This window comes from Pavona decussata, unplaced genomic scaffold (assembly GCF_977016875.1).
Source record: "Pavona decussata unplaced genomic scaffold, jaPavDecu1.1 SCAFFOLD_214, whole genome shotgun sequence".
Taxonomy (NCBI): Eukaryota; Metazoa; Cnidaria; class Anthozoa; order Scleractinia; family Agariciidae; genus Pavona; species Pavona decussata.
In genome coordinates this window covers 232,501-254,551 of record NW_028145619.1, presented here as the reverse complement: position 1 = coordinate 254,551, position 22,051 = coordinate 232,501, and the positions used below count along the sequence as shown (strand labels likewise).

At 39.8% G+C, this 22,051-nt stretch overlaps 1 protein-coding gene across 1 annotated transcript in view; it reads right to left on the bottom strand.

Moving 5' to 3' along the window:
* LOC146460082 (kinesin heavy chain-like) overlaps positions 1 to 22,051 on the bottom strand; it is a 37,170-nt gene that overhangs the window by 2,111 nt on the left and 13,008 nt on the right. Inside the window, exons 12-29 of the mRNA XM_085088369.1 lie at positions 21,445 to 21,593; positions 20,859 to 21,028; positions 19,791 to 20,066; positions 18,866 to 18,970; positions 17,793 to 17,837; positions 17,584 to 17,682; positions 16,787 to 16,882; positions 15,517 to 15,634; positions 14,821 to 14,897; positions 10,161 to 10,270; positions 9,342 to 9,381; positions 9,145 to 9,206; positions 8,560 to 8,620; positions 7,771 to 7,842; positions 7,309 to 7,416; positions 4,903 to 5,122; positions 3,704 to 4,010; positions 508 to 791 (exon numbers count right to left, since the gene is read on the bottom strand). Of these exons, the coding sequence (XP_084944495.1) occupies positions 508 to 791; positions 3,704 to 4,010; positions 4,903 to 5,122; positions 7,309 to 7,416; positions 7,771 to 7,842; positions 8,560 to 8,620; positions 9,145 to 9,206; positions 9,342 to 9,381; positions 10,161 to 10,270; positions 14,821 to 14,897; positions 15,517 to 15,634; positions 16,787 to 16,882; positions 17,584 to 17,682; positions 17,793 to 17,837; positions 18,866 to 18,970; positions 19,791 to 20,066; positions 20,859 to 21,028; positions 21,445 to 21,593 (2,399 nt within the window). The remainder of the gene's footprint in view (positions 1 to 507; positions 792 to 3,703; positions 4,011 to 4,902; positions 5,123 to 7,308; positions 7,417 to 7,770; positions 7,843 to 8,559; positions 8,621 to 9,144; positions 9,207 to 9,341; positions 9,382 to 10,160; positions 10,271 to 14,820; positions 14,898 to 15,516; positions 15,635 to 16,786; positions 16,883 to 17,583; positions 17,683 to 17,792; positions 17,838 to 18,865; positions 18,971 to 19,790; positions 20,067 to 20,858; positions 21,029 to 21,444; positions 21,594 to 22,051) is intronic.

Sequence of the window (22,051 nt, the reverse complement as noted above, 5' to 3'; positions counted from 1 at the left end):
TCGAACAGTCTTTGCGAGCATTTGCGACCATTCTAACACAACCCTTTCATGCGAGCACGAAAATTGGTCATGTCTTTATTGGAAACAACAAGCACTTGGGGAAAATAAAGTATTGGCGAGTTGTAATCACCTTTTTTATATCTGACAATTGAATTTTTTCATTCTTTGCACAGTAGATTATCGAAAGTTCTCAAATACGACACGCGAAAGATATTTTAACCTCGTAATTTTCCGGATGAACACGAAGAATGAATCAACCAGATGGATTATCGTACCCTCCAAAGGTAGAATCATTTCTGTACGAAAAACAGGAAATTTCAAGTATTTAGGAAACATTTCAAAAGAATGCACGCTAGTAGCCTCCTCCAAAGACGTTTTTTGGCTAGTGGGAGGAGTGCATGACGCGTTTGGTGTTACAGTATACTGCAGCGCACGCGCACTAAGGCCCTAATCACACAAGACACTACGTCTACAAATACCCTATATTCTAATAATCAATATATTTACCTTCTGAATTATTCACTAAGTTGTGTGATGATGCCGATCTCCTGTTGCTTCTCTTCAAAGCCGCTATTTCTCCTTCGCGACCTGAAATCTTCATCGGCGACCTCTGCATGGAATCCGGCATCGACGGCAGTTTCCTCCCAGAATTCCCCTCGCCCATCATATTAATCCGATCCACACTGGCTGCAGCGCGCATGTGCGCATTAGGAGAGTTGCTATCCCCAAGAGCTGTACCTGAGGAGCCTCGCCTTCTTTCGTAATCTGGTGAAGGGTTTCCGCCATTCAAACTGAAAGAACCAATGAGGAGACATTACTTCGGTGACGAAATTGTGTCGATTAAAAGACTTATTGGTAACTTAGGGCCTTTCCGCACTAGCAGGCACTAGCACACAATTTAAGAACTGCCTTGTAAAAATCCGCACAAAATATTTGGTCGAGGCAATTTTTGTATTCAAATTTTGTTTACGCACTCGAAGCCACTTACACTTTGCAGTCTATCCAATCTGTCAACAGTGGAAGCACTAATAATGGCTTTACGAAAAATAATTGACAAGAAAAACACAATTTTGTTTATTTAATCGATTTTGTCCAGTCTTAACCCGCGGCGGTGCCTTCGAAGATCAACCCGTCTTGAACAAAATTTGTAAAGTCGTGACAAACCATCCGCATTTGTAAAGCGTTGATGATGACAGAAAATTTGTCTGAATAAACAGATTTTTCACTAGTGTGGAAAGGCCCTTAATGTAAAAAACCCGAAATAAGAAGCTAAACCTTCCAAAACCTTCCACAGCTGGGCTTCAAAATTCAGAATAAAGGATAATTCAACTCACTGATAAGGAATTAAGGATCTATTACTCGCTGGTTAATGACAGCGCCACATCGAGCGGTTTTCAATTGAGTATCGAAAACAATTCGTGTTTACTTTGGTTTAGGTGCGCTACGCTCTGTGATTGGTTGACAAAACTCGAGCGCATATTGTCAACCAATGAGAAGCAAAACCAAACAAAAATCGTCTCTTGCTCACACGCGTTTTCCCGCGCTTTAGGCCGGTGACTCGTATTTGCTTCGAATGCTGATTGGCTCTGCGATGTTTGCTTCTGTTGTGATGGGCTAAAGTAACTACTTTGCTTTTCGCTCTACGACACTAGATTGAAACCCGGTCTAAACTCTCAATGTAGTAGCTTTCATTTGAATGGCCACACAGGAGTTTGTCGACAGACTCAAATGTTTTAAACACGGCCTTGTATAGGAAAATAAACAGCACTACAAAAAAGCACTACTTTTAAACTCCCTTTTACAGCGTAATAAACGCCACCACAGGGAAGCACTGCTCACGACCTTAGTATTTCCATTATAAGACAATAATGCATACGCGTTTTGAACACTTTAAGATTACGAAAACATTTTTAACCTTAATTTTAAGATGGTTTTCACTTTTGGGACGCAATGAAGACTACTGCTTCTAGCAGCAAATGTGTGTTATCATCAGAAAGCAACACGGGAGTACAGCTCATACACGTTCAATTTAATTTTCGTCAACAAAATGCAAGTTAGGAACGGAGAACACAATATATAATCAGTACCACATAAAAGCAGTCTTCTACAACTTTCAGCCGAATGGTAAAACATTTCATCTACGAACACAAACGCTAGAACATTACAAGATTCAAGTTCTGATGATATGAGTCACAAACGCGTCAATGATTACGAATCATCCGTGTAATGAGTTGAATCGAGGGTTAACATCCAACTTCAACGTCGAACGCAAACTTCATGGCTGCGTTCCTATGGCTGCAGACGAAGGTTTACACTCCGCTTTTTCTATCGACAAACGCTCCTGCTCTGGCAGCCAAGGTTGCGACCAAATCAAGAACTCGCAACTCTTTTGTTGCTGTAAAACCTCGGGGCTCAGAAAATCCACCCCGCATGTTTCGAAGTCTTCCCTCATCTCGCTGGCATCATTTTTACACTTCGAGGGCGCGAGTGTCACACTCGCACGGTACAATACCCCCTGAACAACTTGTTTGGACGCCTTGAGTGTGTTAGGCAGATAAACAAACTTGTACTTGGATACTTCTCGCGCGTTCACCAATCGCACAGCTAACTTAAGCCCTTCTAAAAGGTCTGGGTACTTTCTTAAATTGTACGTCTCGATCACTGTTATGCCACCAGTTATCACAGCAGAGTGTAAGATACCAAATCTTGCGAAAAACAAGCAGAAAAAGAAAGCGACTTTCTGTTGAGCTGTAGCCATCTCAACAAGGACGAGGAATTAATCTTCACAAACTCATTAATAAATAATGAAGAGAAAACAAAGGAAATGACTGGTGGGGTGGTGAACTTTTGCTTTGAATTTCTTATTGGTTTTAGAGGCTATATCAACAACTCGAGCGAGTGTTTTCATCTGCTTTCCAAAAAACTCAAAGTTGGTTAAAAGAAAAAAAAAAAAAAAGAAAAAGAAAAAAAAGAGTCGATAGCGTCCCTTTTTTGACTCGTGGTTACTTGAGGTGAAGCATAGAAGCCGGTTGTAGTTAGGTTTCGTATGTATTTGTGTCACTCACTCACTCAACCAATCGGGGAGACCTGTGTATGTTGGCCCAGAACTGCCATTCGAAAAATCACGATTTTAAAGGAATTATTCTGAGTTTGCTATTAGTTTCATTTTGATTTATAATTTTTTTTTTATAAATTTCTCCAAATTAGTTTTATTTTTAAATTAAAATACAAGTGAAATACAAACAAAAATGAAATGATATCAAAGTAAAATAAATTGAAATCAAAATTAATTTTTCGAACCAGACGAACGCTGCCACTAGCAACATGCATTGCGTGTCTATCACATGCTTGTTCAATCATGGCGGATTCTTGGAAAAAACTGAATGAAAAAGTCAGGCAAGGCGGACAAATAAAGACCCTCCGGCGACGAAAAAAAAAATTGATTTCATTTCATTTCACTGTGATATCATTTCATTTTTATTTGGATTTCACTGGTATTTTAATATAAAAAAAAATTATTTGGAGAAATTTATATATAAAAAAATAATAATTATAAATCAAAATGAAATTAATAACAAACTCAGAATTATTCCTTTAAAATCTTGAATTTTCGAATAGCAGTTCTCGGCCAGCATCTGACTACCCCAGACAAGGTAGCTCCTATTCGACCAGTTTCCCTGACGAAAACGAGTTTAAAAATTACCTTGTGCTTCCCTGAGGCAGGGGACGATTGAGTGACTCGGTGCTGACCGCATTTCGTATCCTCTTACTGTAAGTGACCACAGGCTCAGATCCCGAACCTCTCCCGCCGCGAATCACGGGCGTCACAATAGCGGCACCATTTGGTGAACTGGGCAGACTCGGCGTGCTTGGGCTGCTGGGAACGTTTGAGCCCATGACCGCTCCGCCAGCCAGACGGGTCATTCCTAACAAGGCGCTACCAATTCCCGGTGAGCCGCCGGGTCGGACGCTGGGTGAAGTAGGCTGTTGACCTGGGCGTATGGGTTTAGCTGGAACAGAAAATGCACGATAAACTGATATACCTGTTATACAAAACCCATCTACTTTCTCAAGTTATGTTTACACTATATAGATTAGGGAGTTTAAGCAACGACAACGGCGACAGGAACGAGAACGCCAAAAAAAGCAAAGGCTTTTAAAATAACCAAAAACAACTCTGCGTTACATTACACTCAGTTATTGGTACATATCTTTAACGTCACTGCACAACTAGGACGTGAAATTTCCCGATGTGACGTTTCATGGAGGACGTAAGCACACGACGACGATGTTTTTTCCCTTGCTAAACTTGGGTGCAGTGTCCAAGAATTCAATGCCATTTTTTACTTACAGTAATTTCACTCAAGAGAAAAAGTTCCTAGTCTCCGCGAAGTATTAATGAACAGTTCTGTTCGACGCTAGATCTAAACCGCAGTTCAAACATATGAATTTCGTATATTCCACTTCCATCACTTCACCTTTATGGGTATATTACGAACTCACAATATGACCATCTCCCAGTTGGCTTGATAGCTCAGTTGGTTGAGCACTGCATCGGCATCGCAGAGGTCATGGGTTCGAATCCCGTTCAAGTCTGAGTTGTTTCCAGGCTTTCTTCTCGCAGCTGCTTGAGATACGTACATAACTGCGGTTTTTGCTTGTTTATTAATGCTTTCATCCGCAATTCAAATATATGCATTTCATTTATTTCACTCTTCCAAACCTGATAGCCCGAACTTAAAGTTATTCAGTTCACAACATATTCAATTTTAGAACAAGTTTCAAGGAAAATGCCTTGGGTAACAGGTGTCGACGCATTTTCGAGTTTTGGAAGTGTAGTCCGGCTCGAAATTTCATCATCCAAAAATTTTCCTTTCAGTTTAAGAAGCATTTGATGTTTACCTATATGTCCTTGGGCGCCCTTTCTTGCAGCCACTTGTTTCTGTCTCATGGACTCCCTGATACGCTCCACCTCCTTCTGGTATCGGGCTCGATCTCTCTGCGCACCTTCCTTGGCCTCTTTCAGAGCCTGCTCTAGTGATTTCACCCGCTCCTGTGTTGCTCGCAGGCGCTTCTCGAGTTTGGGCAGTTCACACCTCAGGTCGGCATTATCTCTAACGAGCTGCGAAAGAAACAACAAAGATTACAATCAAAATATAAAAACACTTTTATCTATTTAATTACAGTACCACGTCGCCGGATAGCCTACCAGAAGGGGTTAAAAGCATATTAGTCCAATACAGTTGATAGCATTAAGCTCAGGTATGCGACCAATATTGAATCTATATAAAAACGCAATACTGCATCCATGTTATATACATTTTGAATTTGACTGCGCAAAGCAAGCTAACGATTTATAGAGACCGTAATAAAGCTCGATAAAGCGGGACGTATTTTTGAATGGGGTTATTCAGCAGTTGGACTTTTTATTTTCTGCTTAAGTGAAGTCGATGTCCTTTCAAAACGTTTCAATTTTCACAGTCGTATTCGAAACTGGATGGCAAGTATGTATGTAAGCTTTGATTCAAATGAACTAAATACTACAGTGGGAAGACATCTTTGTTAATCAAGGTCTTTTTTTCATGTGTATTTTCATGTCGAGAAAACAGAAATCATCGCTAACAGCTAATCTTAAGGGCGAAAAATACAAGTGCATCGAAGTAACATGTTTCAATTTTATTAAAACCTCCCTTATTCATTTAATTAATTACAATTACTATATTACAATATTCTTTGAGGGTTTCTTTCTATAGCGCACTTAAAACCGAAAACATTGCCCAATTGTTCGGAAAGGCTATCATTATTTAAAGTGGCAAAGCTATAAAGTTGGGTTAAAGGTGGAGAAGTGCTAAAAATTTGAAGAAATTCGAGACGTTTTGGGATTAGCCATTCATTAGAAAATCACAGTTGACGACGAATGGTGAAGGGCTAAGCTTGAAACGTTTGGAATTTCTTCAAATGTTTGCACTTCTCCACCGTTTACTCAACTTTCATCGCTTTAATGTGAGTGCCACGCAACTGACGAATACTTTCGTTTTACGAAGGCAAAGTACAACACATAACAACCTTGACACAGTGTGGATACATTCATAACTAACTTTTCAAAAGGTCCAATTTCAAAAATGTAGGTTTTAAGTTGAAAATTATATTTTGTATTCTCTTTATCGAAACATTAGTGAATGTTGACTCTGAAAATGAAAGCATTTCATTCGAGAACTAATCTTTAAATATCAGGCGACAATATCCTGACAGAGATTTACGGTATCCCCTTCCTTAAGTGATTTATAAATAAGTAAAAATTTCCCATAATATAAACCCATTTCAAGACGTATCTCATTGGTTTACGTTTTAAATGTTGCAACGAGGAAACTAGGAAAGAAATTTAAAAAATAGTAACAACAATTCTGACAGGAAGAAATTACATAAAAAACAGCACCCCCTATATAAGACAAGAAGGATTAATTAATATAAATATATCCCCATAAATAGACACCCATTCCAAGACTAAAAGGCATTTGAAAGAACGTTGATTTGTTGCTTCAAAATCTTGACTCTCTGTAGGGCCTTTCGCTGTTTGAAATAAAACATTTAGGCGATTAACACTGGCACAACTAAATGGGAAAAACAACCAACACATTTCAGATGCTTGAGTACCACGGAGGGAATAGCGTTTACGTGCTTGCAATGTATACGAGTATTGCATAAGAATAACAAAATTGATCTGCACATGATAAAAGCAAAAAGGTATTCCATCACCGCCTGATCGCAAGGCCACCAACAATCATCGCGTAGCAGAAACAATTGGTGCGTCTCACATGAAAAACTTATTTTGTCGATTGGATTTCAGTACAAAAAAGTTTGGCCCGAAAGTTTTTTTTTTTCTTTTTCTTTTGGAAGTAATAAAGGTTTTAAGATTTGCTAGCGAAGCGAGAGATGAACCGAGCGCAAAGGGAAACCCCAAAATCGCTTAGCCAATCGGAATTTAAAGATGGCTTCCCGAAAACGAGCGCAAGACAAAAAAGTGAAATTTAATTGGCTTCCTCACAGTAATCCTCGAATTCTAATTGGATAAGCGATCTTCACGTGACCACAGTTTTGCGCGTCGCGTATCAATCAAAATAAGAACTATTTAACAGAATTAAACCGGAACAGAAAATGCATTTGTACAGATAACATCTCTTTGTAGCACAAGTATAAAAAAGACCGCTAAAATGTTAAACTGCGTTCTCAAATTAAAAGAAACACATTGAGTTTACCAAAGATATTTTTCGAGCCATAGCTGGAGTTCTAAATCAGAACAATACTCACTTGTTTATGGACCTTCGTTAGCTGGTCCAAATTATTCTCTAAAAAAGCAATCTTCTGTTTTTGTGCTTGACTTCCTCCTTCCTCCTCGGTGTCTGTGTCCACGTTGGTCTGGGGGAGAAATGGCAATGTGTTATTAACCAATCAGCGTTCAAAATGTTTCACGTGCGGGGTGAAGTGTTAGCACGTGCTGGCTAAAGCTTTGGCACGTGCTAACACGAGTACGCACGTGCAAACCAAGATTGCGAAAGATGCCCACCTAAACTCTGCCAACAGGATGTCAATAAGGGATGTAGCGACAGGTGGACGGGTTGAACAATGATTAAAAAAAAGGGAGAAAGGAATAGAGTTCGAGGCGACCAAACACGGCAGCGGAGAAGGAGAGTGTCAGAAGATGTGCTCATGAATGACCAAGTCTGTCAGATTAAACGTAAATGAAGCCAAAAATGGGAGATAATGACTTACCACTTTTAACCGAGCCTGTAAATCTTTGACGAACAACTGCCGAAGTCGGTACAGCGTCGCGAGTTCTTTATGCTGAAAGTAAAAAGAAAAGAGTAGGTCAGTTAAACAGAAGTATGTGTCCTAACATAAATCTCCGGCGTCTAATGAAAGGAGAATACAAACGTGAAATTGACAGAAGACATCTAAAGACGAATCAGTCTTATTTCAGTACCATGCTTGGAAACAGCTATAAAATGATAGCCTGCCTATCGCTAGGTACCTTTACAAATTTTGACAGTTCATTTTAAGTAGATGTGGGGTAGGGGGGAGGGGGGGTACTTTCTAAAAAAACTGTGGCGCTGCGTCGGGGGAGGGGGGAGTGGTAACGAAAATTTGGGTTTTTCAAATATTCATTATAAGTAGGCTTTAGTGAGCGTAGGGCGACCTAAATCGTCTGCAACGCCTCAAATTATAAGTCGACAAAACAAAGAACGAAGAAAGGAACAATGCTCCTAGACATTAAAACAATGGAGCTGTAATTTATCTGGGTCAAGTGAAACTAGAGCTTAGAACAGGTAAAGGTCCAATGGTGAGGGCACGCTCTGAAATACTTTCCATGTTCCTGTACAATTAATAACATAATAGTAGACATTTGAAAAAAGTGGAAATAGTCGGCAAAAACACAACACTTTCTATCGTACTCCTATAGGATTACCTTCACGGAGACACGGAAAATCTTCCTTATATTGTAACTGAATAACAAACTATTATGGACTGTCTTTTTTTGCGATCGCCATTTGTTTTACATACCACAGTTTCTTCGAGTCCTTTGAGGTCGTTCTTCGCTTGTTCTCTCTTCTCCGCTTGTACACTGAAGGGAAACAAACGAGGATAATATCGCTAACACAAAATGGAGAGGGAGGAGGGGGGGGGGGGGGGTAGAGATCAGTAACTAAATGCAACGTATAGTTCGTTCTAATCTTGTAGATCGTGAAGCCAAGTGTAACTCCGCAACAAACAGCAACCGAATGAGATGCAAGTGTATCGGCACTAGAACAGGCCGCTAATTTGACATTTGCTTGTACAATGAAGGCAATTAAGATAAGCAAAGGCCAGGACGCGGATCTAGAAATACGTATAAGGTGATCCTGTTGATCGTGGAGTACGGTGGCACTTTTCTGTTAACTCCATGCAATACACTGTATATGAAAGAAGTCAGTCACAGGGCGTGTTCATTGACCTTCCACTTTGGATAAATTCTTTGTTGGCAAAGCCACAAGAATCGATACTGAGATTTAAAAAGATACAACCTTGCCAACAGTGTAGCAACATTGTGAACACGTGAAACAGGGTGAGGGTACACACTACTGATACAACTATAACAACAAGACTCACTTCAAGTCGGTTAAACGCAATGATTTCTCTTCAAGTTCGCGCTTCAGGGCTTCATTCTCAAGCTGCATAAAAACCAAGGAAAAACAAATTAACACCAACGATAACTGATTACAAAAATAACTTTAGATGAACGAAAAAGTGTAGAAAAGATCGCTGACGTAGTGGACAGAAGATGACAAAAAACATAAAGTACTAACCATGAGGTGGTCTCTCTCCAAAGACTGCTTCTGATTGGTTCTAAAAAAACGAAGGTTATCTCGTTAGAGTTTATCAGAAACCTCAATACCAAAAAACCTTGCTACGGCGTATATCTGAATGTTGGCTTGTTATTTTAAGGTCGTTTACAAAGGCGATTAATTACGATTTTTTCGACAATTTCAGTTTTGTGCGCGACTTTAAACAAGAACAACGAGAATAAACTTTGTTTGAGTCTATGAACCTCTGACAAAGTAGTAAACATTTCAAAGCTCCCCGTCGGGAGGGGGGAGGAGGGGGGCGTCGTTTAGGGACTACACTTCTTGTAATTTTTCTTGTATGAAACGGCTAATAAATGTAAAGTATATAACGAGCGTTCTTTTTCGAAAAATACTCACATCGCAGACAGGACAACATTTCAAAACCGTTACGAAATCAATATGAAATCCCACCAAGATGCCGTCCATTTGGCCTAATATCACCGCAAGCACTTATTGCAGCGCTTTTCTCTCTCATCTCGCCTCTGCTTCGCGCGTTTATCTTCGTGCTCGAATACCCCTCACCCTCCCCCGCTCCGGTTACACTTCTGTTACACCAGCTAATATGTTGAAAACAAATCCAGATAACGCCAATAGGCCATTTCCAAATTGCTGTGAACCTCATTATAAAAGCGAGGCTAAGTGCAAAGTTTTTATTATGAAAATTAGTTTTCATTCATATGCAAACAAAACTAATTTTCATATGAAAAGTTTTTGCACTTAGCCTCGCTTTCATAATGAGGTTCACAGCAACTCGGAAATGGCCTATTATAAACTGCTTACTCCTTCATGCTGGCGATGACTCCTTGTTGTGATTCAATCTCGTCTCTGAGAGTAGACAGTTGTTTCTGGTGAGCCTCTCGATGGCTGATCATCTGCTTCTCCAGTGCAGACTGAAAGAAATTGTGAGCAATCAATATAACCTTCAAGCAGGGTGAAAAAAAATTACCAGACCGCACAGAGTTTCTACTTTTCACTCTAATGCCGCATTCTCAGACTGTGAATCAATAGGCGATTTTCACTTTGACGTTTTCTAACTACAACTGCGAGAATCCTCTTCGTTTTTGTAATCCCAGAGAGGTTTAGACAACAATATCAATAATTTACAAGCGAAAACAACAAACTGAAGGATTCTGGCAATTGAAGTAAACGATGCCATCGTGAAATGGCCCATTGTCCGTCAGATTTGAATTAGGTACGGCCGCAGCGCGGATACGTTCGGATTTCAGCGCGATTTCTCGCCTCGTTGATGCAGGGGTTTCCACCTTAAAACTTAATCCTTTTTTTTATTTCAGTCTCAGAAACCGTACAGTAATATCGCGCTGAAATCGCACTGAAATCGCAGCTGCTTACACGTGTGATTCAAAGTCGCAGCCTTGTGCGAGAAAAACTACAGTTAACTGAGGGCGACAAAAGTTGCATCAGAATCGCATGAATGAACGGGTCATACGATAAGAATGGAACTAGACACTGCACAACGCAATCTATTGAAAATAATCAAGAAAGTACTCCATTTACTCCAATATTTCCACAAGATTTTCGAAAATAATAGAAATTAATCGCGCAGGAAATCAAATAAATTTAAAAACGTTCTCACACTTTCTGGCCGCGTTTCTTGAACCTTACTTCTCAACTGTGTTTGAAAAGAAGAGCTTGCCTCTGATAACACGACATCGCCGGGGACACGGGAGTGAATTCAAAAGGACTGGGGGCGGCGCATGGCAGGTATGGCGTCTGCACGCTGACCGCGCTCAAACTCGTAAGAAAAAATAAGAAAAATCCCGTAAACTAAGGTTTTCACTTTGCGAGCTCAAAGGTGATATTGTAAGTATACTAAATCATTTTACTACAAAGGTTTCAAGTCTTTTTTAAAGTGAAGTATGTGGAAACTGGTGCGGCAGCGCTGTCTTTGTTTTCAGTTTCAATGTGCGACATTCACCAAATGGTTCTTGAAACTTAATTTTCAGTACATCGCAAAATGATTTAGTGAACTCAGACTCACAAAAACTTATTGGCTTCGAACTCTAAATTAAATACCTTATCTTTAATGGTATTTTCTTGTTTGTTACATTTGACCGTGGATAAAAGCCGCACGACTCCGAAAAGCACCTTGATCAATCTCGTCTCCAGAGCCCGCGCGGAGAGAGATTGCGAGAGTTGCCTTGGTTTTTTTCTTTTCTTTTTTGTTTTTTTGTTTTTTTGTTTTTACATAAAAGAAATTTCAGACGTAGCTTTGGACAACGAAAAAAAATCGACTAGTGAATGACTCCAACTTTCGATCATGTCCTCGATGAGAGATTCAAGCCTTTTTGGATAAACTGAAACAAATTTAAAGACAATATGTACAGTACTGCTAAGGCTAAAGCTTTTTTCCATTTTTTTTGCGAAATGATTAGTTTAATCAGCAGGAAACCACTGTCATATTAACATCCAACAGTATTCAACGAGTCGCGCGTTGAATTCAAATTGAGAATGATTTGGTATCCATGAGAACCACATGGCAAAGATAAGAATTGATCAAGTCGTTGAACAATGCCATTGAACAACGCCATCTGTTAAAGACAATCTAGAAATGGCGTCACTTAGTCCATTATTTCTGCGAGATAACAACACAAAAGGAATTTGTCTCGCAGGAAATCAAATAAATTTTAAACACATTACAGCACTTTTCTGTCAGTCCACCTTACTTGGAAGCTTACTGTCTCAACTGAGTTTGAGAAGTAAATAAATAAACGAAAATCTTAATTCTTAAATAAATGAAAAACTCCAACTTACAAGCACTTTAATCGAATTACTCGAGATTAGCTTTCAAAAACAATTCACTGATAGTGTCTGACGTTTTAAAATGTATTGGTTGGTTATTACGTTTTCGTAAAGGTCGATCCCGGCAATTAACTATACTTCCTTGAACAGGCAAGCAAATAAAAACCAAAAACAACAAATTGTACTAAAAAGAAAAACAACTTCTTTGAGGGCCACCTTTGGGGAATTGCAACAATACTGCACAAAAATCATCAGCCATATATATATATGTATATGTCCATTTGTCTTTCAAAAATGAAACTCGAATTTTTCCACGTGGAATATGAAATTAAAACAAAATGCATGGCGAATTTGGCTAGAATGTTTCCACCACAGGAGAAAAAACTTTTAACCCTTCGAAATACCACTGCGATCAATAATTCAATAAACTTTTCACGCATCTTGGAAGCCAAAAATCTTAAGAGAAGAATTTCTAACCCCGAGAAACGTTTTGCGTGGGAATTCGCACGCATTCATTGCCCACGCACATTGTCTTCGGGCTAATTTCGCGCGTATAATCCAATTTGGCTCACAACTGAACGGAATATGTAGGTTTTCGTGAACACGTTGAGCTTTCACTGATATCTTCGCGCGTTTAAAAGGTGCAAAAGACAAAAAATAAAAAGAAAGTGCCTTGAGCATACTGACCCTTGGCAAGGCAGTCTGCAGAATATCTTCAATTGCATCGTTTAACGAATCAAGAAAATCTTCAATTGACGATTCGCTGGAATCGGAAAATCGCCAACCACACTTCTCGCTTGTGAATCTCTCTCTAGAATAGGCAATATGTTTACCCATGTTGGTCGATCAATCGATCTCAATTTCTCGTTCTGTAGTTTTCAAGCAGAGCTTTTTCAAACGCAGGCAGACAACCTTGTCTAGTATTTTCCGCTAAAAATATTCGGTCTAGATAAAAATGGACAACGTAATTTGCAATTCAAATCGTTCGCGGAGACGTCTTAACAACAGACATTTACTGAAATTTGTCGGTTAAAATTGGGAGCTACTGTAATTCGAGTTGAAGTGAGTAGCCTCAGAGCAATTAACCCTAAAGCGTTGATTTTGCAAAAGTGGAAAACTTTTCAATTAACGAAACAGTTTGTTTGCATTGAAAGCTTTACAAAGCAAACAAAAGATAAAATAAAATAAAAGCATACCACAGCAATTGTTGAAAAATATGTTTGAAACATAACAATCCAAGTAGTGTTTTAGATTAAACAATTTTCAGTTTTGGCAAATCTTTAATTTGGAAGTTTAAAAGCATTAAGGTGTTGATTATATGTTCTTTCGTTCTGTCTCGAGTTAAAAAAAAAAGGATTGTGATTTATGACACGAATAGTTAAAAATGGTTTGTAAGTCTATCGGAAGAACTGTTTCAGAAATGTCAAGTGCTCACAACGAAGATTGCTCCAGGTCAAACGTGTGTCTACTAAGGACGGCAAAACCAGACGTCATAAAATAATGACCCTTTGTTTTGATAATGAGTTATTTTTATTACAATTTAACAACGAGACGCATAAATTCAGAAGACTTATCTTTGGAAACGGAAGCCCTTAATAACCTCTTCCGTTTTTGTAACAATAACGATCTACAGCTCTCCAGAAAAGGACAACAAAGATTAAAAACCAAAGGCACCAATGAAAAGCACATTGACAAAAACATTTTGATTTTACACATTATTGCCGAGGAAACAACTGAATTTTAGGTGCGCTCGCTTGGACGATACTAACACCTGCCATGCTCAAACCTTAAACTTCATTTCCTTAATGTAAATCAGTTGTTATTTAAATAGTCGGCGAAGACTTGGATTAGAGAGAGCCGCTAAAACGCACTTGTCTACAAAATTTACTTTTTACAGCCTTAGCCCTTCTAAATTCATTAATTTCTCTGAATTAAAATAAAAAGGAAAAGGGATATTTAGCGCTGAAAAATTGCAATTAGGGGGATTAACCTTCTCCCACTAAATTGAAAAGGATGAAATTCACAGCCAGCATGCGGACGTGAAATAGACTGTCAAAAATAATTTTTTGTCTCGGTTGCGTTTTCCCGGTTAAGCTTATACTGAAGTAGTTAACTACTACTGCAAGGAATTCTAACCAATCGGAGTCGAAATTATGTTTTTTTTTTTCAACCAATCAGAGGTAAAGGCGGACGCCTTCACGACTTTTCCCGCCCTTTGCACGGGCTGCTCGTGGTCTTTTAGAGCGCTGATTGGTTCACTGCACCCGTTGCCATGGCGAATGGCTTCTTGGCTAGTGCGCATTTCCCGGCTTAGCACTTTTGTTCTTCGTGTTCTGATTAAGCCTGCCGCACACTTGAGGAAAGTGCTGAGCAAACTGCCTCGCCAGGCCAAGCAAGGCAATCAGCTCAGCTGTTTCCTCAAGTGTGCGGTTGACTTTTCGTGAGAATTTCGCCTCGCGAGGCGAAATCTCAAATATCAAACACGACAGATATTTTCCTCACGGCCTCGCGAGGCAAAAAAACTCACGAAAACTCAACCGCACACTTGAGGAAACAGCTGAGCTAATCGCCTCGCGAGGCAGTTTGCTCAGCACTTTTCTCAAGTGTGCGGCAGGTGTGTGGTTACTTCATTAATCAAATATGATGCATCAGGACGTATTTTACTACGCGTGTATCGTACCTGTATTTCGCCCGCAGTATGAAGCAAGCCAGCGTGTTCCTCCTCTTTGTCTTTGAGAGCCAAGGCATGCATTTGAGCTGCAAAATTAACGGAATAATCAAAAAAGCAGTTATTTAGCTCGCTAGCGTAGTTGTAGCCATCATTTCCACGTACAAAAGCAAAATAGAACTTCAGGAAGCGTCCAGTGGTTCAATACGATCAAGCCAACCCAGGAACTTTGATTCAAGATTAATTACTAATTAATAAAGATGTTTCCAAATGATTTTGCCCTTTAGTTTTAACCTAGAGTTTTGTTGATCTTTAGCTTAAAATTATCGCAGGTTAAAAAACAATTTCGACGAGCGAGATGAAAACTTCGGTTAATTTTTTAACAGCGGTGGATCTGCGTTAATCGGCATTCGAAAACTCGGACCCAGGAAATTCACGCTTACAGACGTCAGACGTTTAACCCACCTCGTAAAGGATACCAAACAGCCCTAAAGCAAACGTTTTCTGCCAAGACCTTTCAGTTGAAATGTTCCGAATTTAGCATTCCATCCACAAACTCCACAGTTAAAATTTAACAGCGCCACAGGAATGGCAACAAGTGTATGTGGACTGTGCTACATAATGCCTTCTACGAAAAAATGTATGTTAACGGACCTCCCCTCCTTCGAATTCTAGAGTTACAACTTTTCACCCCGTGATTAACATTACCTTTGGCTTTCAGTTTAGCTATCTCCTCATTCAGCGAGTCGACAGCTTCTTCCAAAATTCTCTTCTTCGATTCCATCTCCTTCATATCAGCCTCCAGTGTCTTCATTTTAGCTTCGTACTGAAAATAAAACAGATAATCTTCAACCCCTCAATCCCTAACATTGATCAGCATCGAATTTCTCCAAACAATATCACTCCACGATCAAAGATATAGGTAGTGAGATTAAAAACGTGATCAGAAAAGAGAACATCTCGATGTTCAACCAGATTCTCCCAACTGTTAACACAACACCTGTATGGAGGACAGAAAGGAGAATGTGATCCTAGAAGCATGAAACTCGCCACCAGTCTCCCATGTCCCTCCCGACCGGTGTACGGGAGGTCCCGGGTTCGATTCCCGTTGGAGACTTAAAGTGCGTTCGATTGACCCTATTCCGGAATAGGAAAACATACAACGATGACAAGAAATCCCTCATAAAAGGTTTTAGGAATTACTAGAGTACGAAACGGCTCTTAAATTCTCATGTGTCAGCAGCGATGGTTTGCAGAATTGGCCTCCAAAAATTTATTAAAAAGAGAAATTTAACAGCTATTCCACTTATTCTTATTCCGGAATAAGGTCAATCGAACGACACCTTAAATTTTTCCTTTGTTCCATGTTCATCTTTTCAACAAGCATCTTGTTGGAATTGGATAAATAACCGTTACTCTAACGCAATCTCGTTCACCTTCATATGCTGCATCTTTGAGATTGCATTTGGTTCAAATTTAATGAGAACTGCCAGTCATTCAAACTGAAACTCTCATGTGCGCTCTCCTCGACTTTCACGCGCATCTGTAAGAGTTTGATTCGGCTAAATTTTTGACAAGAGCCAACGAAATCCACTCTGCAAGCAGAGACTCTATTAACTCAACAGAGACAACAAAGTGCGAGAGATCAAAACTCTCGCTTTATTTTGATCACCATCTCTTATGCGCTTCTACCAAGCTTTTACCCGCAGGCCTAAAAGTGGCTTTACGGACGTAAATAAAATAAGAAGTGATGTGTGAGCCGCGTGTGTAAACGTAAAAAGTTGAACAGCACTCAACTTTTTACATTTACGCAAGCCGTTCAAACGACGCTTCTCATTTTGTTTACGTACGTAAAGCTAGGTCAGTGCAATACCAGACGCACGTAAATTAACACGACAGTGGAAATCCACCTTAATGCTTTTACGAAGGCAAATGGTAGTTGGCAAGAGGAACTAACACAAATTTCAATAAACATTACCTGTGATATAAGAAGCTGTGATTGATTCAGCTCTTTGTTCTTTCCATCCAGAGATGTCTTCAAATCATTTTCAACTACTTCCAGGTTGTTGAATCGCTAAAGACGTCATACGGAAAATACAATTAGTTAAGTGTACAATTTCCCCTTGTAACGGTAATTTAAATTTTGGTGTAGTCCCAGTAACGCAAGACCATTGACTTTGCTGGAAAGAGCACCTTACAATTAATCAAAAAAGCCAAGTTTGAGATAACTTCCCTCGCAGACACTCTTTTGGCTCGTCACGCAATCTTTCCTCCCCGTTCGTTGGGGAGGAAAGATTGCGTGACAAGCCAAAAGAGCGTCTGCGAGGGAGGCTATGTTTGAGAGTCTTGTCGTTTGGAAAGATTTAAATTCGTAAGTCTGAAAAGTTTTATATACGTTTGTATGGAAAAGGGCAAGATTTGCCTGTCTTCACACAAACGTCTACAAAACTTCCTGAATTAACGGAACTATGTCTTCGCTATTTTACAGACAAAACTCCCAAACTTGACCCTTTTTTTTTTAAACTAATTTTAAGGTCCTCTTTACAGCAGTGGCGATGGTCAACATCATCGTGACCTAGCCTACATCAAAATTTTAAATTTCCTTCATAAAGGTCTTTGATCCCAAGTCTTAACTTTTTAGCACCCTTGTCTAATAATCAGTTCGGCACAAAGGGCGGGAAACAGGGGACAGGGTGCGTGCACGGCGGCGGAGGGCGGGGGGAGGGCGAGGGAGGGGACTATCGTTTGCCAGCCAACATGAATACTTACACTTACCACAGAAAGAGTTTTGACTTCTGATTTAATTTTGTTCACATACAGTCGGGCCACTGTGAAATCTTCATCCAATTTGCCACTGCAATCAATGTTAGGTTTCTGCAATCACAACGACGGGGAGGCAACGAGTAAGCTTTTTGATTCAATGCTATCTAGTGTAAGGTACAATGTACGTGAACCGCAAAGCAGAGCAGTGACCAATCTTTTACCTTGATCTCGGCAGCATTTCCTCCGATAACGTTCCCAATTTCACCCTAAAAAAAAAGAAAAAAGAAAAAAAGATTAACAAATCGACCCTGAAAACGCATCAGATTTGTCTCGTTCACACTATTTATTTTTTTGGATCATTTTTGCCGTCCACCACAAGACCGTCCCCTCCCATCCAGAAACGCTAAATACACGGTGGAGCATGCGCACATTACCTTTGTGACGTCTACATTTCTGAAAAGCTCCGTTTGGACACAGGTGAACAAAAACATCGTGCCAGTTTCCACTCTGGAGAGCATTTTCAAAAAGGATGTTTCCAGAGGTCAAAAATGCCATTTCAACGTGGATGGAAGTTGAAATCAGAGACCGTTTCCGAGTTACTTTGAACCTCATTATGAAAGCGAGGCTAAGTGCAACGTTTTTATTACATAAATTAGTTTTCATTCATGTGCAAACAAAACTAATTTTCATGTGAAAAGCTTTGCAAATTTGCCTTGCTTTCACAATGAGGTTCACAGCAACTCGGAAATGGCCTACATGTATAGGCGAATCTTTCCTCAGTAGCATACGACTTAAAGCCGTGGCTTTATATACGAACTAAATGCAAAAGTTGAAAGAGCTGAAAGAGCTGATTAAGTTGAACAATTTGTGCAATTTTCAGCTCTTTGCAAGCAATATTGAAGGAAATATCAGCCATCAAAAACTGCGAAACTGCTGGGTGGCAAAAAAGTTAATGAGCCATACATTCTCTGTAAAATTTCGAGCTTTTAGAATAGAATTTCTCCGAAACCATTCGATGTATTGGGCTCAATTTGTCAGAGAAAACTGAAACTGTTATGCCCTTTCAATATTCATAGTTTTTATTTGATTAGCGTCATCAGATAGTGATAAGCATAGGTTAATGAGGCAAAAAGTGTAAACAAAGATTCGCCTATTACCCGAACGTAGAGTGGGCTGGTCTGAAACGGTCTGTGGCAAACAACGTCAAAATGCTCAGGAAGACGGAACACGTTCAAATTCCATCTCGCAGCACTTCAACCTGCAAACGGATGCCTTGGTTTACTCATTCACTTACCAAATCAGACATCAAGCTGTTCATCATTTCAGCCAGCCTTCTCCTTAATACTGACGTTGTATCCTTGATCTCGTCTAGTTCTTTAGAAATTTTGTTTAGCAGCACCTGTTGACGGAAAAAAATAACAGTAAAATTGCAAGACAATTCAGCTTTCGTTTTTTTAACATTTGCAATCGGAGTGAAGAGAAGGAATTGCTTGGAGTTCCTTTTTGTAGCCCAAAGAAAGGCCGCATTGTCGGAACAGCAGCGTTTACAAAATAGAGTTAACAAAAATAAACAAAGCCGAAACAAACTGAACGAAGAAAGACAACCAAAAAAGTCTTGGCTCAGAATCCGATTTATTAAACATAAAACTAGAGTATTCCACTTTACTTTATAAATATCAAAATATTAAATATCAAACGTCTTGTTATCAAGCTCCTCTCGGGGCTTTTCAGGGACAGTTCACAACACTGTGTGGGGGACTTTGCCAGACTGCCTGTGGCGCAACTGTGATGCATGTCAAACAAAAATAAAATTCAAGGGCCCTTTTCAGACTAGGTGAGCATACCAGGGCCCCGCGCGCCTGTGTCCTGAAAAGGACGTTGTTCAGACTCCTTGGTGCCCTGGCTCAAGAATGTTCACATTTGACCCCATTTAGCACCGGCCATTTTCTTTGCTGTTTCACAGGGAGGCATGGAAGAAAAGCGGGGGAACTGACAAAATCCTGTTGAAGTTCAGACCAGTGTAAATGCCAAGAACCACTGCCTGAGTACTTCCTGTTGAGGTAGTGCACGGTGCCAAGATTTTTGCTCGACACCAAAAAAAGCTATGGTCAAACTAGTGTCAGTGTCCAAGAATCAAACCAAGGCACCTAGTCTGAACGGGGCCTTCGATGTGAAAACAAAGTTAAATATTAATTCCTTAATAATATTAATCACCGCACCTGTTTCTGTGACAGCTCATCGGTTAATCTGTCATTATCCTTCGTCTTGGTCTCTACTTCCTGCAGCTTCTGATCATAATTGACGGCCAGCTCTTCCAGTGCTTGCAGCACTTCTTTGACCTCTGTCTTAGAGGTCTCGCTCTCGCTCTGCATGGTGTTTATCTGCGACTGAAGTTTCTCAGAGTCAACTTGATTGGTCTTCAATGCCTCCTCCTGCTCACCTAGTTGCTCCTTCAGTTGGTTGATCAGTCGGGCTTGCTTCTGAATTTCATCATCCTTGAGAGACAATGATACATGGTAATGATAGTGACATTAACGAGAGGTTGTACGGCACAAAGTTGTGATATATCTTGCTTCCAAGTCAAAGTAAAGTACAACCAACGAACACCAACAACAAATCTCGTCACGACCAAAAAGCGATTGCAATACAAAAGACCTTCAGGAAGCTGGAGCTATTCGAGTCGGATCAGTGTTCAAAATAGATATGGGGGTTAGTTTCTAACGAAACGTTTGACCACCGTAAACTAGCGTCATTTTGGCGAAAATACGAGATAGCTGTCGTCATTTTTCTACGAGTGAGATTCTGTGATAATGGCATAGTGGGGCAACGTACATGATCTCACAAAAGGGCTTAGCTATCATCATTCAAGTTCATCGGTCACAAAGGGTAAAATGAAGGCTCATGGGATATATCTTTTCTTAGTGTCCGTCATCGTACTCATACTAGGATCTAAAGGTCTCTAATATCACAGCACCATCTAATTCTCCCAACTGGTGCCTCACGAAATATATGAAGTACGGTGAGGAGAATTTGTCTGTTGAAATTGCCAAATGCTTAACAAGACAATATGCCTCAAATGTAATGCTGCTAGACCTCTTAACCGCTCATTTCTTGTTGTATGTAATTTACATTTGCAGTAATTGGCATGCGCTGTTGTTGGGTCACTGCCTTCGTTATAGTTGTTTGCCCCCTGTTATCTTGTTTTTTGAGTGTGTGAGTGTGTGTGTATAATTTTAAGGCGAAGCTAATGAAAGAAATAAAATAAAAATATTGTAATCTATGCTCACCTTCTCATCCAGCTGCAGGTAGAGTTTTGATTTTTCATCCTCAAACTTCTTCCTCTCCTTGTCGCTGACAGCAGGCTGAGTTGGAGCCAACAGAGCAAGGCTTTCAAACACTTGAGAGTTACGATTGTCTTTGGCATTTGTCATCTGTTCACCTTCAGGAACTGTCTCCCCTGTAACAATTAAACAAGAGGAATCCAGTGGGTATTTTGAAAAGTGCAAACGGTTTGGTGTAAGCTTGTTTTTGCTTTGAAAATTCTCAAATCAGGTTAAATTTTATTTCCCTTTGTTCCGTTTGAAAATTTTAAACTTCAAACCACAACATAAGAACTTAACACAAAGTCTTGTGGCCTTACGGTGTATGTATTGCAGGGAAAGAAAACTAGTACATTGCATCGTGTCATCGCAACACTACATTCACGCTGGGCTGCAAAATTGGAAGGGTAGAAAAATTTCCATGTGAATAATTTTGAATTCCTAAACTGGCGGACATTTACATACATTTCATAGTTTTAATAAATCTGCAAGAGAACTGAGAGCGAATTGGTAAATACAACATTACCCACAGTGTGAATTTTAAGTATCATACCTCCACGCCATCTTTGTAACTCTAGCTCATATTTGCCTATGGCTCCTCGAAGCTTGCCAACCTTTTCCTTTTCTTTCTCATAACGCCGCTTCCATTCCTCAGCTGTAAGTTCTTCATTGACAACCACAACATTCTTGATGGTCTTGGCTCTGAAGATTGCAAATAATAATTATTAAAATAATCATGCCAAAATCGTGGTAATATTGTGACGGCTTAGAATAGTCATGTATGAGCAAAATTGAGGAATTAGTTATTTTGTGTGGACTTCAGAAGTTGTCCTTAAAGACACAATAGACTGTCAAGGCATTTCCATCTTGTTTAACTTCTGGAGAGAGCTTAGGGCATTTTCCGTTTGTCAAAACTGGCCAGGCAGGCCAGCCAGTCGGTAAATAGAATGCGTCATTTTGAAGGGACATGATATGTGGCACAATCTCAAAAAAAAAAAATTAGCGAGTTTATGCAACAGGACAGCTGACGTCCAAGATTTTATGACTCTAGATTGTAACATTCCTACCGCTCGTGGTTTTCACATTGACACAGATGAGAGAACACCAGTTTTAGTCGCAAATCGCCTAAAAATGTGAAGGTACTAAGATGCCATGTTGCT